We start from the raw sequence: 16,193 nt of genomic DNA, 5'->3' as shown, positions 1-16,193 counted from the left end.
CTAGAGGGCCCTGCCGTGGGTGCCGTGCCCAGTCCGAGCGCTCTGTGCTCGCGCACCCGGGGCCTGGCCACGCGGCTGCCGCACCCGGCGTCGCCTCCCAAAACGGCCAAAGAGCCTCGTCAAGATCCAGCTGCGGCTTCTCTCAGGCGAGCGGAGGGGAGCTCTCAGCCACGCAGCAGCGGCGTTTCGGCACGATTCCAAACAAATCTACGCCCTCCTTCACACCGGTAACCTCCTGTCATCGGGAGACCGAACCACACGACGGTCCTGACCTCCACAGACACCGGTCCCGGGCCCGCTCTCCCTTCCGATTCGGCCGCAGTGCGGGCTCAGCCTGTCTTTCTGACGCGCACCCCGGCCACCCCGGCCCCGCCCGAAAGGTCTGAGAAGCAGGGCTGAGAGGCGCCTGTCGACTGGGCTGTTTATTTGCAGCATGGCAAGGAGGACACACAGCAGACACGGAGAGACACCGACACACACAGGAGCCTGATGCTGCATCCTCGGCGATTAAAACTGCTCTGACAGCAATTCGCACAACCTCTGGGAGACGGTCTCTTTACTTGTGCGCAGCGTGAGGCGGTACATCTGCAACAGAACACGGCAGGTCAGCGGGCGCGCTCGGCAGAGGGCTCGGGGCGGCAGACGGCCACCCGAGCTCGTGTGCCCAGCCCTTCCCCGGAGCACCCCCGTCTCACAGACCGAGGCCAACAGAGCGAGCCCGACGACAACAAGCGCCAGCGTGCGCGTGGAGCAGCCGGCATCTCCGTGGGCCGCGGTGCGTGCAACACCGGGCAGCTGCCCCGGAGAGCGACGGGGCAGCTTCTCGCGAAGTTACCCGCGCACAGACCCTGTGAGCCTGCCCTCCCACCTAGGCGGCCCCCAGGCGAAGTGAAAACAGGTATGTGCACAGAGGCACAGAGCAGCTCTCCTCAAAACGGCCCCACACCGGCACAGCCCGGGTGTCCGTCAGGAGGACCAGGTCAGCCGACCGGGGCACAGCCGGCACAGGAGGGCCACGCGGCCACCGCTGCTGGAGCTCGGGGCCAGGTCGGCCCGACGGCAGGCCCCGCGGCGGCGGTCTCTAAGGGAGGTCAGGGCACTCCCTGGGGAGACAGAGACGCCACACGTGTCAGTGTAGCAGGGGCGGCCACACGGGCGTGCAGCTCTACTGCGACTCACTCCTACACTTGAGGCCTACGGATCTCGCCGTGCACGCGCTCTGCCGCAAGGACGGCACAGTTTACGCGGACTTAGCGATTCCCCGGAGAAGCCTGACCTGGGCTTGCAGATTTGGCTCCAAACGCAGCAAGCATCCGATCTGGGTGGTTTTGGTGTGGATGATGCCAGCCCCCACAAAATTTGCAGGATTCGGATCAACTTCTTCAAGGAGCGCAGAACCAAACCCAATGATCTGCGCAACAGAGACAGGAGCGGGGGGGGCAGCGGACCGGGCACCGCAAGAGGCACAGCAGCCCGACCGGCCTCCCTGAAGAGCCCGAGGCAGCGTCCCCACCCTGGGAGCGCCCACAAGCAGGCCTTACCTTAGCTTTGGTGATTTCTGTGTCCATCGGATGCTTTGCTTTGAAAATGTTCTGCACTTCCTGTTGGGGACTAGTGAGGTAGAAACAAGGGTCACCACACTGAGCCAGGTCAGAGTTGGGGGGCCCTGCCCCTGCGCCCACCCACTCACTTGCTCAGCTGCTTCCAACGCTGAAAGAAATCCTGAGAAGCCATTTCTGTGGGCTGGAAAAATTTGTTGAGAGTGATAGGCAGCTTCACGGACACATTCTGAAAAGTCCCCCCATACCTATGGGCAACACAGAGAGACGTGGTGAGCAAAGTGAACGGACAGCCGAAAAAATCTGAAACTCAACTAGAGAATCAAATTCCTAGTTTGCTGATCGATGGGGCACAGGGAGGGCCTGTGGATGGGAGCTGTCGACAGCGTGGGGGTCGAGAGTTCTGGAAGGGTGGCACTGAGCCACAGAGAGGCCTGGGCTGTCTCAGTGTGCAGACCGACGAGCCGGGCGATCGCTGGTTTCTGTGCACACGTCCGGGGGCGGGAGGGGGGCTGGTGCTCTGGCCAGGCCCCGCTGGGCTCACGAGACCAGGACAGGGACGGACCTTGGGCACGAATTCCCACCATCTCGTCACTTCTCCCCCAGAGCCCATTTCCTACAACTCCAAGTTGGCTTAAGTTGTGTATGGTTTTTCCTTCTTCCAGGAGAAGAGACTAAAGAAAGCAGTTGTCTACAGAAGGAAACAAACATTTGCGTGTCGGTTTCCGTAAATTCTACAAAGCACACGGTCTTCGGTTCTTGGTGTTTCTGATTTGAAAACCCCCAAACCTTTAACCTTACAGACACCTGCAGGGAACCGGGTTTTCACACACATGCCATCACGCTCACTGAAAAAGGATAGCAGTGAACCGAGCAGCAGCACAACACGCGGTTTTTAAAAAAGACTCACGATGGCGTGTGTGCTTGGAGGAGGGACTAGACAGCGATGCACCCCTGGGCGGCCCCCAGCAGCTGACGTCCGGAGCAGCAAGCACGAAGAGGCACCCGGACCCAGCTGGCCCCGACGCCGCAGCGTGGGCCCCTCAGAACCGTAGGTCACAGCGGCCTCGAGTTTCCGCGTGCACGCGGGTGCCGGCATCTGCCGGGGTTGCCCACTCGGCCCTCACGATGCCCTCTAAAGGAAGGACGCTGAGGCTCAGCGAGGACCAAGGGCCCCCAGGGACGAAGCTGCGCCCAGGCATGGCGTGTGTGATGCCAGCCCCCCCCCCCCCCCCCAGCTCCAGGCAGGAGCCGGCTGCTGGCTCAGCCCACAGGCCCATGGGTCCTCACCGGAACTGGATGTTGAGGACGGGCGCCTCCGTGAAGTCAGACACGCACTCTATGTTGACGACCTGCTGCACCTGCGCGCCACCGTCCACGGTCGGGTCCACAGGCTTGGTCTGCAAGCTCAGATGTGCAGGTGTCAAGGAGGCCACGCCAACATTGGGGAAACGTGCCTGAGCCGAGCAAGCTCTGAAACCTTCTCAAAAGGGGTCCATAAGGGTCCGAGTTCACGCTCCTGATCTCGAAAGAAACCCTTAATGCAGTCAATCCTACATATACGGGTTTTTAATTCCTTTACCATCTGTTTCCAGTTTATCTCAAAATAAAAATGGACCTCGCCTGTGGTAGGTAGGTGGCTGCTTCGCATGCCTCTTGTACAGGAAGCAGCATCCTTCTCGGTCAAGCTGGGGCATTCTTAACCCTCGCTCTGTTCGGTCGGCCTATCCCTGGAGGAAAGATATTTGGCTACAAAGCTGGCACTAGCGGGGAGAGTTCTAACCACGTTTCTGGTACTCAGGAGGGACGAGGCTCCGGTGTGAAGAGGGCTGCTGGAAAGAAGCACAACTCGCCCCAGGGGGGCGCGGCACAGGGCCCCGGGCAGTCACAGGCCCCGGTCACCCTGTTCTCAGCGGCTGCTCTCTCAGGGAGACTCCCAGAGAAGGAAACCAGAGCTCAGAGGGACTTAAAAATAATGTGACAGGAGAGCTAAATAAGGGAAAACAAAAGTGACTCCAAGGAACCAAATGACCCGGGAGCAGACGCCCGAGTGTGTTTTCCACGCGTGACCACGAGCTCCCTATAAACACAAGGGCCACTTGGAGGCGCTACAGCAGCTGGGGAGCATCCCGCGTCTGATAAAGAACGACTTCCTCAGAGCCCTCCTCTAAATCCCAAATGGCCATGTGCTGGGGTGTGAGACACACGAGACCAAGGATATTCATCTGAAGGTCGTCTGAACAGATCAGTGTTGGAGTGAAATTTAAGAACTGCGTGGAGGTCTTATTTCCATAGAATATAAACATCCGACCTAGAAGGGAGAAAACAATTTCTTTCACACACATCCTGAATGTTAACCGTGAAAAACAGCAGAGTCACTGCTGTCACATCAGTTCCAGAGACTGGCCGCAGGTGGACAGGGGGCCGCGGCTTCCCCTACTGGGGTAACTCCTGCTCTCCACCTAAGGGGGAGCGTGCCTTTGTTGGGACCCTGCCCAGCCTGGGACCTGGGACGGAGGCCTTGGCCGCCACCTCCGGGGAGGCCAGGCCAGACCTGCGTCCCCGACGGCGATGCCCCTTGCCCCCACCACAGCAGCTCATGAGCCGTGTGCTGCAGACGAGGAGGATGCTCCGATGTGATCAGTTACTTAACATCGCAACAGAAACGCGTACACAAATGTTTCTAAACACGTTCATACCCTCTGAACTCGAGTGGAAAATGGACTTCAAATGCCCTGGAGGGGAACAAACTGTCCGGCACCACCCCTCCCCCAGCTGACATCGCCACCACTAGGGGTGGGGACTGTCAGGGTCCGGAGCGCAGCACCTTCACCAGAGCGAGAAGGACGCCTCAGCCCCTGCTGTCAGCACAGAGCTCCCAGGAGGTTTCTGGTAATCCTCACGATGGCCCTAAACACCCCTAGAGGGCAGGCGTCCCACTTGTCCCGTTTCCCATACTGGCACTCGCTCTTACGGAGAAAACGGGGTCCTCACGAGGCTCAGAGACGGTGCCCAAGAGGGAGGCGGGCAGTTGTCAGTCCACAAGAGCCCCCCAGCAGCACCCCAACGGTCAGCAGACATAGTTTTCTTTGGGGGGGGGGGGGGCGCTGAGGAGCAGACTTACAAGCTTTTTTAAAAAAACTGTGATAAAATACACAAACGTAGAAAGTACTGTCTTCACCAACTCTAAGCACACAGCTCAGGGGCACTAAGCACATTCACACTGTTGTGTGGCCGTCCCCACCCTCGGTCTCGAGAACTTTCCATCTTCCCAAAAGGCAACTCTGTCCTTGTGAAACACTGACCCCCAGCCCAGGCGCCCACCGTCCACTCTGTCTCGGGAACCTGGAGACTCCAGGGGCCTCGTGTGAGGGGATCACACGTGAGCATCACGTCCCCCCGGTCCACCCACGTGGTGGCAGGTGTCAGAATGTCCCTCCTCGTCAGGCTGAGTGACCGTCCAGGGAGCGGACGGACCACCTCTATCTGTTCAGCTCTCGGTTCTTTGGTGAAATAGGAACTGGGGGTCACACGCTCGTTCCAGTTCCAATGTTTGGAGGAACCACCACACTGTCCTCCGCGGCAGCTGCACCGGCTCACGTTCCCACCGACAGGGCCGAGGGTCCGTCCGCCGCATCCTCGGCACATGTGCGGTCCCTGCTGTTTCGACAGCCGCCATCCTAATGGGCGTGGGGGGGCACCTTACTTCTGATCGGCACTTCCCTGATTATTAGTGATGTGGTCATCTTTCCAGGTGCTGGTCGGTCAGGTGTCTGTCTTCTTTGGAGAAATGCCTGTTCAAGTCCTCTGCCCATTTTTTAATGGGGTTGTTCTTCTGCTGTTAAATTCAAATTCTGTATATATTCTATCCTGGAGACTAAACCCTTATCAGATGTATGATTTACAAATATTTTCTGCCCATATCATCTGAGTGAGGAGTTTTTTTTGTTAAATAATTAAACACATACCTAAATTCTGCCGAAATTCAGACTTCAATCCAATTTGAAGCAACTGGTTTTCAAACAACACACCATTATTTTTACAGACAAACCTAGAGAAAAGGGACAGCATGTGAGTCACTCCAAGGCACCCAATGAAAATATAAAGATTTTTTTTGAAGAAAGGTTTAACAAACAAAAAGGCCAGGAAAAACCTCTATGGGACACGAGATAAAGGAAAAGTAGGAAAATACTCAAGGGAACACCAGTGAAAGCGCCCTCCAGAGACAGAACCGGCGCATCAGAGACATGACCGCACAGGAGGGGGCGGGTCAGTGTTCTGCCCGTGAACATGCTGGTCCACAACAGCCAGCTTCTCCACAACTCCCTCAGGTGCCCCAGGGCGCAGCACACACTCCCAGGCCAGCTGGACCCCAGGCTGTCCCATCTGACGCAGGGTGCTGGCCACAACTTGGGGGGTGACTCCTAGCACCGCAGCCCGCACACAAAGGACTCACGATCCAGAGCGGGCAGTGGGGCGGCACAGGGCCACGTGGAGCCCTCTGGGGCATCCAGGGGACCAAGAGACACACGCCCCATGGCAGCAGCCCCCACGGCCCAAAATCTCCAAGTCCCACCGTGCTGCCGGCCCAGCAAAGCTCAGAGTCAGCACTCCCTGCCCCCCTCCTGCTTCGCACAAAGGGCCTGCGGGCACCCTGCAGATGACATTCGGTGCTGCTCACGTGTGCACACGACCCCTGGCGTCCAGCATGGTCTTAGCACAGGCAGCAGGAGGCGCAGCTCCTTCAGAGACGGTCGGGCCTGGTCCTCCCTCCATACCTGCTCCACGGAGCCGTGCTCCCCTGGGACCCCAAGGCTGCCCTTCGCCTCATCCGGCACTCCCCATCTCAACACCACGGGCTCTCTCTCCAGCTCAAGCCCCACACGAAGCCTCACAGGTCAAATGCAGTCCATTCCGTATGCACAACCTTCTGCACACGCTCGCCCAGAACTGAGCCCAAGGGGACAGAAAGAAGTGACCGGGCAGCAGAGCCCCTCACATCCCCGCCCCTGCAGACCCAAGGAGGGGGCAGCCCATAGTGCCCCACCCTCAGATCCGAGGCCCTGTAGCACACATAGCACTGCTGGTTTGGGCTGAACCACTTTAATCTGACATTTGCCAAGGAGATGGCAAGGGCACTGACTGATGGCCCACTAGGTGACAGTCAAGGGCTGGCTGGATAGCTGTTTCTTAAAGGGTCACCCCAACCAAAACCTGACCCTGTGGGATTATAGGTTTATAACAAGCACCTGTGACAGCCTCGGGAGAATGCAAACCTTCCCCCACGCCGGCGGTGCTGGTCCCAAAGCACTCTTTACTTGCACCTACACCCGGCCCACAGCAGACCCCTCACCACCCCTCTGAGGCCACAGCACGGCCCAGACAGCCAGAACCACACACACACACACACACACACACACACACACACACCACCACCACCCCCCGGGCTGGGGGCCTGGAAGCGGGCAAGCTGCCGAGCAAATGGCTCCAAGGGTTCCCACCGTAGACACCCGCCCCCCAGGCCTCCCACCTCGTCGTGCACACGAGGAAGCCCGTGGCCCAGGCACCACGTGCACCTGCACACACAGCAAGGACCAAGAACGCTGGGGAAAGCCCCTGCCCTGGGCCACCACCCAGACCAGCATGCCCAGCTTCGAGCAGGCACTGTCCCAGGGACGCACGCCGCTCCAGCACCAAGGGCCTCGCAGCCTGGGGTCTGCAATGCTTTTCAATCTCCAACGCGGCACTTCTGGAAGCCACCGACGGCAACGCGCACCTGTCCAAACCCACCTCTCCTCATCATCTTCGACGAGCAGCAGGAAGTAAGAATTCACACGCAGCACGGACACCAAGACACAAGGAAACTGTGCAAGCGCACGAGTCCCGCTGCTGTCGTCAGACTCAGGAGAACGAGGGGCCGCTCAGTAAAGGTGCTCCTCTCCGGCCGGCGTGCCCCCGCACCCAGGCCGAGCCCTCCCACACCTCCTGCGGGACTTGAGACCGGCAGGGACTCGAGGGACAGAAAGCCAACAGGGGAAAGGTATGGAACCGCACAGCTAACGGAGCAGGAAGAGAAACATGCTGAGCAGAGCAGCAGCAGGGGGTGCAGGGGCCCGTCCGGGGCTCGTGGGCAGTGGGGGCTACGCACAGCCAGGCACGTGGCGCCTCCAGGAAGGTGAGACAGGAAGCCAGAAAGACCACATTGGCTGTGGGGGGCAGTGCGCGCCTCGGGACACAGGAAGGCTGGGACTGAGGGCGCGACCGAGAGTGTGTGTTAACAAGAAAGCAGAGGTTGGGCGCCCGCAAGGCACACACAAAGAGGGACCGACGTCGAGGCCAGAAAGGGCGCGACCGCACGGCAGGGTGCGGAGCCAGAGGGGCACAGTCGCAGGCGGGTGAGAGGCCAGCATGCGCCTCAGAAACGCGGGCGGCCAGTGCCTGAAGCTCTTCCTTTCCACCCGATCTTCCTGGCGACAGTGAGCTACCCGCACCTCGTGAGAACTGATGACCTGCGGAGCTGCAGGGGTGGTTCTGGAGCAACCCCACCCAGCAGGCCGGTGCCCTGAGCTCTTCCAGGGCGGGCCTGGGCAGTAAGGACCAGCTTATGCGGACCGTGGGCCCCGGGCAGTCAGAGCAGGAAAGAGTCCCTGTGTCGAGAACACGGGAGACCAACTACCTGGCAAAGTTGTCTTCGGAGCCGGGAGCCAGTGGCGCGACCGCAGAGGGTGAGTCTGAGAATACATCCACGAGCAGCCCGCCGGAGGACGGTGGGGGGCCCGCAGGCGCAGGGGGCGCGGCCCCCAGACCCAAGAGGTCTGCCGATGGAGAAGGCGTGGACTGGAAAACAGGGAGGGAGAGGGTGAGCAGGGAACCTCCGGGCACGCCATGGCCTAGCAAGCGCGAGTGCCCGCGCTTCCCCTCCAGGGATCGTGGCCAGGCTGCACGGGGCAAGGGCCCGGCACGTGAGGGGAGACTGCAACCCCAGAGCCAAGTCTGAAGATCAGTCACCATCTCACACAACTGCAAAGACAGCCAACCTTTTTCCGTGACGATTATCTGAATGGGGAAAAAAAGTTCTGAAAACGCTTTTGCCATAAAAGAGATCAAAAAGAAACGAGACCACGCACGTTACTGTCGACGTTCCAGAGTGAGACTGAGTTTGAAGAGACAAAGAAGTGGGCAAGCTACTTTGGGTGCATTCTTGGTTTAGCCACGTGTCAGGCCTTATGGAGTTATAGAGAACAAATAGACGAAAAGCCTACAGACCATTTTTTCTTTAAATGATTACTTTTTGATCCGAGGCAAAAGAAAAAGCCACCGAGGGCCACACACAACACAAACCACTCACCCAAGCTGACACTCACACTTTGACCCCGCACCCCTATAAACACGTGGGGCTCTGCTTACGACCAGGGGCCATGTCGCCGCAAGAACCAGGGATGAGCCGCTCTGCCTTGAGGACTCGTCTTGAGTGACCTTTGAATGTCCCACTGAGCATTCGTGAAGGTCAAAATCAGTTTATCCGAGACTGCACCCGGCGCCATTTTACATTACTGCACTCACACTCTGGTCGGGCTTAACCCACGTCCATCTTTCCAGAACACAACTACCCTGAAGGGACAGCTGAGGGAGGCCAAGTACTCTCCTCCTGCCCCCCCACCCCTGCCCCCCGGCGTGTGGGCGTGCCCACTCTGGGCACTGGCCAGGCACACCTCGGGCCAGGCCTCTGACGGCCACCTGCTTCCAGTGTGGCTGTGCTGAGCAGTTACACATGAAAATCAACGTTAGTATAAATAACTGCCCGTTTCTCTTTCAGGTTAAGTTAAAGAACTTCTAAAAAATTACATCGTAGGTATGTCATATCACATACGAATTCTATTCCAAGATAAAAGAGGCATTACAAAACGTGTGCTCTGCGTGACGGCCCCTCCTTCCCAGCCCTGCCGAGGCTCCCCTCAGGAAGCGGAGAGTCTGGGAGAGGAGGCGCCTGAGGGACGGGGACCCCAGAGGAGCTGTCAGAGGAGGTATCAGGAGCCAGCAGCATCTGGACGTGGCCTCTCAAGGTGGTTCCTGCCCCTCACTGCACCTGCAGCGGCATTCCTGGGAGCACAGCTACTCACATGACACCGTTTTTTACTGACACTGTTGCCATAGGAGTCTGCCCACCTGAGGAGGGTCAGGAGCAGAACTCAGGTGGCTTTGAACCTGGCTCTGAATTATGCAAGGAAGATATCTGTCATAGCTGACAAACTACAGCCTACATGGGAGTTATGGGGACTGTGTCGCCTCTGCCATCTATTGAAAGATCTTTACCACTGATTCCCGAATAACGATTCACACGCTTCTGACAATGGGCAAATCTTTTGTCCAATGAAGTCAAATATGTGCCCTGAAAGTTACAACAGACAAAAGCAAGGCTGTTCTGCTGGGAAGACCCACCTGGACAGCCACTCCCTGCCCAGGTCCCACATCGAGCTCTGCCCCAAGGCAGGCGTGCAGAGACCCACTGCCCCTTGGCTGCCTCCTCCCTCCCCCAGGAGGCCCGGTGAGGCCTGAATAGAGGGCTCACGGCAGGCCCAGGATCCTCGGCTTGAGGGCCAGACACACGGTCAAAGGGACACACAAGTAGACCAGGGGACAGGCCACAGACCCCATCAAGGAGCACAACGGCTCAGGCATAATCACGCCCTTGACAAGCCAGCCCCCAAGGCCTCGGTCTGTCTGCACACAGGCGCATGTCACCTCTGACACTCCTCTTCACAAAGGCCACCTGATATCATTAAAAGGCATTATTCACACCCCTGGGCCAAGATCCCAGAGACGACACAAAGCTCTCCAGGCCTCCTCCCAGAATGGACAAGCAGAAAGCCCACAGTCCTGGGGAGCTGGTCATGGCGCCCAGCTGGCGGTCGCGGGGCAGGGCTGGCGTGTGCGTTCCCACGAAGCTGTTGCTCGAGCCAGGGAGAGAAAAGAAACAAATACAGCTCTCAAAATGACACCTCCCCCAGACGCACATCAAAAGACAGGTCTTCACTTATACGTGAATGCCCTCACCACGTCACACAGAAAAGGGAAACAGGCCCTAACCCAAGTCACTGCTGAAAATCTCTAAGAACAGCATAAGGTGTGAGGTGGGTCCGCTCTCCACCAACAAAGAGCAGCCGGATGGCCTCCTACGCAAGGCAGTCCCACAGAAGAAGCGAGCGCTCACATCGTCTGAACCACTCAGGACAGAGAGGAGATGGGAGGGGACTCTAGGCCCGAGACGGCAGTCTGAAGACCAGTCTGGAAGATGAGGCCCAGGCGCCTGTGGGGGGAGCACCTTCTGAGGTCAGAGGTGAAGGAGAGGTGAGGGCTTGGCTGGGTCCCACCACTGCGTTCTCGGCACACACCTCACACCTAACAACACATTCTCCCCAGGGGGCAAATGCTCTGCTGGTGCCGAATCTCGGGGACCCGGCGACCCAGGAGCTTATGCAGGCGTCGCCACCAGAAAGGGACCCACCGCGGCGCTGGCCGGGGCAGGCTCGGGGCCCCCGTTGACAGCGGCGCTCCTCTCCCGCTTGGCCTCCTCCAGACCCGTGGCTGTGTCCGGGCCCTTCTTCTTCTTGAGCTTGGCCAGAATGGAGGACTGGCGCTCCGGAAACGGAGGCATCTCCTCCAGGACGGTCGCCTGGAGGAAGAAGCCCGGAGTCACGGCGGCGGAAAGCCCCGCAGCTTCCGGCCCCAGGGCGAGGGACGGTGCGGCAGGGGTTCTCCAAGCCACCGGGGCCTACCAGGATGTCGGTGCTGGCCACCGTGCTGAGCCGCAGGTACTCCACGGCCCGCTGCTGCAGCTCGACATCGGCGTTCTTCAGCTGGCTGTCACTGCGCAGCACGTCCTGAATGGTGGTCTTCACCTCCGGGAACAGGTTCACGAACTTGATGTAGGTGGACAAGAGCAGCGCCCTGGTGGGGACGCTGCACAGGTGGAACTTGGAGTGCAGCAGGTGGAACTGGATCAGGGGGCTGTGGGGCACAGACGGGGCGGGAGCGCGTCGTCCGTGTCCCCCTGCTCCTGCGCCCACGCACCTCACCCACGGGCGCGAGCGAGGAGTGGCTCTGGGGAACGGCCCCTACGCGAGACCAGAACCGCTCCCACGCAGGACAGGGCGCACAGGCAGGCGTGCGCCTCCTGTCCCACACAAGAGCACGCTTCCCTGTGGCAGTGGGAGCCACGTGACCACGCATCTATTGTCAACAAGAGTCCTGACTTTTGTACGGCTTGAACGAGAATAAAAACACACGAATCCAGAGCGGAAGTGCTCTTGCCCTGCTGTCCCAACAAGCAGGTGAGGACACCCGTCAACCTCCCCTCGGCCGCCAGGTGGGAACCAGGAAGCACGGAGCCGGCATCACGGCGCAGTGCTCACCCGGCTCCCACGGGGTCTCTCACCTGGATCTGGGGTCCCCAGCTATCAAGTTTCCAAACTCTCCCAGGATGTAGCCTCCCACTTTGACCAGGTTCTCGTGGCACGCCGGAGCCTGAAGAGCCTGTGAAACCGTGAGCACTGTGAGCCTGATGCACAGGAGCACGCGGCACAGGCAGAAGAGCCGGGAGGCGTCTGACGACAGGGTAAAGTCGCTAGGAGGTGGCGAGGCACCAGGCCCACACGGGGTTCAGGCCGCCCTCCCGCACGGCCTGTTTTTCACGTTAGTGCAAGCTTCCACCAGAGCTGCCCCGAGACCCTCCGGCTTTAGTATCTGCCCCTTCCCTGCCTTCCCGCCACTTCGGCAGGTAGGTCAGTAGCAGGGAAGCGCCAAAGGCAGAGATGCGGCCAGTGCCAGCCCTGGAACAACAGCCATGCTCTACTCAGGCCCCAGGCGGGGGCAGGTGCACACCAGCATCCTCCAGGGGCACACGCCCCTCACCAACGGAGACCCTGCACGTGCAGGAGATAAGGCTCAAGCAGAGGTGGTGTCCACAGCATAGGAGCCGGGACCTCCCAGAACGGTGGGCAGGAGACACAGGGAGGCCGGCAACGCCCGCCAGAACCCCACGCCTTATCCCGAGGGCGCGTCCGGGCCGTACCTCGAACACCGTCTTGGCAGCGTAGCCCTGCACGTCGTCGCGGTTGATGACAATCTGAATGACGCGGTACCACACCTCTTCGCTCACATAGTCGCCGGCGATCCGGATCAGGTTCAGGATGGTGTCCACGTACCACGTGTAGTCCACAGCGTACTTCTCCGCCAAGATGGCAACTTTCAGCACCTGCAGGGTGCGGACGCTCAGGGCAGCCGCTCCGGGCCCCACAGCCGCCGGCGCCGCGTCAACTCGAGGGCCTCGGAAGGACCTGAACACGTGTGCCAAAGCTCGGGTGTGCAAGAAGCTTCCACCACATTCTCGAGGGAGCCCAGAAAGTTGAGATTTGCAGATTTCACTGGGGAAAGCCAAACTGCCCTCCAGGAACAGACCGGGAGAGACACGGTCCAGCCGGGTCATGGCGACCCTGCACCGCCACGGACCAGAGCCTCGGCAGCCCTTCCCAGCAAGCCCGCCTTCAGGGTGGCAGGGCTCTCTGGGTTCTCCTGCTCTGGCCAGCCTCCCTCAACTCTGCACGGGGGACCCCACCCACTCATTTACCCCCACGCCCTCCAGAGGACTCTGCGGGCCATATACACTGCCCAGGGGCAATGGCACTGGGCTGACCCAAAGCAGACCCTCACCCCCACCCACGCCACCTTCTTAGGGCACCAAGCCCCCCAAACAGCACCAGCTGCCAACGCTAGACTGTGTCCCTCACGCAGCTGCCTGTCTTTACCTCCCTGCTGTGTTGCCCTCCTGAACGCGCCCCCAGAGCTCCTGCTGGGGCCTGGACCACCACCCACCTGCTCTGCCCATTCTCTGGCCTCCGTGGCGACCCTCCACAGTGATCCTAGAGCATCATTCCAAAATTCAGGCCGCATCACTGCCCTCCTTCGGCTTCAATCCTTCGAGCCCAGAGCTCACCCCGAAGCTGAGCACTCGGGGCCTCTCACCGTGACACGGGACAGCAGCCTCACTGCCTCTGCCATACATGCCCTGCTCCCACCGGACGGAGCCGCCTCCTTGCCGCCCAGCTGCCCACCCCCAAGTACCGTCATCCTCTCAGGACGAGCTCACTGCCACCTCCTGCAGAAACCCCCCAGCACTCCATGACAGCGACTCCCGAGGCCCCCCCGGGGTCCAGAGCCCTGCCTCTGCCAATCCTCACCCACACTACAGGCGCTCCACCATCTTGCCTATGACCTGCACTCCTCGTGGACAGAAAGGCCCCGCCGTGGGCAGGGCAAGCAGCACGTCCAGGTACGGACGCCCGGCAGCTAACACGACCACAGGACGCATGATACGACACACCAGGCTGGACAGACGGCCAGACAGAGCATTTACCGCGAACTCAGAAGATCTGTCTTACCCCTCGTATGACTGAAGCTAACTGAGCAATGCCATTCACCATGTAAAAGGGAGTAAGAGCCAACACGGAACCGGTTATCATTCAAAACCTTAAAAACCTACCCATGGGTACCTGGGTGGCTCAGTCGGTTAAGCGTCCGACTCTTAACTTCAGCTCAGGTCATGATCTCACAGTTTGCGTCCGGTTCTGCACTGACAGCCCAGAGCCTGCTTGAGATTCTTCCCCCCCTCTCTCTGCCCCTTCCCTTGCTTGCTCGAGCTTGCGTGCTCTCTCTCTCTCTCTCACTTTCTTTCTCTAGCTCTCTCAAAAATAAACAAGACTTACAAAAAAAACAAAAAAACCCACCTAATGACACAGAAGACCATGGCCCCTCTGTCTCAGCTCAGGACACACAGAACCACGATGGTAACAGTGCCCCAGTGAGTACAGTCCCCAGAACCTGCTGTACCCACACAAACGGGAGCCCAGGCCCTGCTGCCTGGCCACACTCTAAATGTGACCCCACCCCTACCCCACAACGGACTCCCCTCTCCCTGCACGTCTATTCTTAGATCTTCCACCCTGTCCCTCCTGTCCCCCCGAAGTGCCTGTGTCCTCTCTCCTGGCTGGTCACCCCTGTCCCTCCTGTCCCCCCGAAGTGCCTGCGTCCTCTCTCCTGGCTGGTCACCCCTGTCCCTCCTGTCCCCACCAAAGCGCCTGTGTCCTCTCTCCTGGCTGCTCAGCGGTTCAGCTCCAGGGCTGCTTCCTCTGAGAAGCCTTCCTTGACCTTCTTCTCCAGGCCAGCCCCGCTCTTCATCAAAGCATGGCCACGTGGTAATTAGGCCACGCCACTCAGCACTGAAGAGCCAGCACCTGCCCCAGACTGGCCACAGGGGCCAGAGCCATTCAGTAAATGATCCCCTAGAAGCCTGAGTGTCCAGCTATATGCGGAGCCACATCGGCTCAGAAGCTCCCAGCCTCTCATTTCCAAGCCCAACAGCAGCCCAGGAGCAATGCTGAGAGTCAGCCGTGGGGAGCTCTGACGCTGGGCACTTGCCCCCAGAGTTCCCAAGGAGGCCTCAACTGCACTTCGCTCCCCAGAAAGACAAATAAGACACACTTTTCATAGGATGAGAGGCTGCGGGACCGCTAACCTTAGCAGCTGACCCCTTCACACAGGCTCACGCTGAGCCCTCTGTGAATCACACACACGCTCGGGGCCCCTCTCTGCTGGCCACAGGCTACCTGGATCATGATCAGCGCTTCTCACGATAAGTATCTGGGGAACTCTTGGCAATCTGTTTGGCGTGCACACCCGCTTTGCCGATGGTGGCTGAGCTCGATGCATCCGAGAGAGGCAGGAGCACAGGCTGAGCACATAAGCAGTAAGGCAAGGGTCAAACGTACAGAGCGGTGCCCACAAGTCTGCACTCTTACTCACCTGCGTTGCAAAACTACCTCACTGTGAGGGTCCCTGTTAGCAAGGGCTGTTTCAAGTCATTTCCAAAAGCCTGCAAGGCTCCCCTGAGAACGCGGCCTGGAAGCTTAAGCAGAGGGATCTCGACCCGGGACCTAGCGGATTCCCGATCAAGCGCCAGGGCAGAATCACACACTCTAAGGAAAGGAGGTCTTGCGGTGGCAGCGCGGCGGCCTTCAGACTCACAATCTCTTCCCGGATGGAATAGTCGGCCGTCTCCAAGTAGCTCAGCATCTCGGCCACGATCTGCTGGGCGTTGCTGCGGTCACACATGGCGTAGAGGAGGTCCACGGCCCGCTGCCGCACACTCACGTCCCGCTCCGTCTGGGGGTGCGAGGCAGAGTGAAAAGCCGCACGAGCAGAGCCCGGGCCAGGTGACCAGGCCACGCGGCTCAGGCACCCGACTCCGTCCCAACGCCTAACTGCGCACTGCCCCCGCTCCCCGTCTGGATCTCGGGACCACCCCCCTCCCCGCGACAGGTCTCACGGAGCCCCTCGCTCCTTGACTCTCCCCACCCGGAATCCAGCTCCGTCCCTGGGGAGCAGTCAGAGGCCTCTACTGTATGGTCACAGACTGGCACCTTCTGCCTCCCCCGGGAGCTTCTCAGAGCGCTGCTCTCGGGCCCCACCCCACACCTGCTCTTCAGCCTCTGCTGCGGAGTAAGACCCTAGCTGCTCCTCAGCACGGGACAGCCCCGGGAAGCACCGCTGAAGGACCACGGGCCAGAGCAAGGGCAAGTC

At 59.8% G+C, this 16,193-nt stretch overlaps 1 protein-coding gene across 2 annotated transcripts in view; it reads right to left on the bottom strand.

Annotated features, from left to right (window-relative positions):
* Positions 1-404: 404 nt before the first annotated feature.
* The window catches only part of AP2A2 (adaptor related protein complex 2 subunit alpha 2), an 89,367-nt gene continuing 73,578 nt past the window's right edge, over positions 405-16,193 (bottom strand). For both annotated transcript variants that reach the window (XM_086676546.1, XM_086676547.1), the window contains exons 10-22: positions 15,639-15,776; positions 12,631-12,813; positions 11,995-12,092; positions 11,336-11,567; positions 11,065-11,232; positions 8,236-8,396; positions 5,528-5,610; positions 3,781-3,870; positions 2,850-2,973; positions 1,691-1,807; positions 1,542-1,611; positions 1,277-1,411; positions 405-585 (exon numbers count right to left, since the gene is read on the bottom strand). In XM_086676546.1, coding sequence (XP_086532672.1) covers positions 508-585; positions 1,277-1,411; positions 1,542-1,611; positions 1,691-1,807; positions 2,850-2,973; positions 3,781-3,870; positions 5,528-5,610; positions 8,236-8,396; positions 11,065-11,232; positions 11,336-11,567; positions 11,995-12,092; positions 12,631-12,813; positions 15,639-15,776 — 1,677 coding nt within the window. In that variant the 3' untranslated portion in view covers positions 405-507. The remainder of the gene's footprint in view (positions 586-1,276; positions 1,412-1,541; positions 1,612-1,690; positions 1,808-2,849; positions 2,974-3,780; positions 3,871-5,527; positions 5,611-8,235; positions 8,397-11,064; positions 11,233-11,335; positions 11,568-11,994; positions 12,093-12,630; positions 12,814-15,638; positions 15,777-16,193) is intronic.

The sequence above is a fragment of the Puma concolor genome, chromosome D1 (genome assembly GCF_028749965.1).
Source record: "Puma concolor isolate L17-30 chromosome D1, mPumCon1.1.hap2, whole genome shotgun sequence".
Classification (NCBI taxonomy): domain Eukaryota; kingdom Metazoa; phylum Chordata; class Mammalia; order Carnivora; family Felidae; genus Puma; species Puma concolor.
The sequence above is the reverse complement of the archived record's forward strand: the minus strand, read 5'-3'. Positions and strand labels throughout refer to the sequence as shown.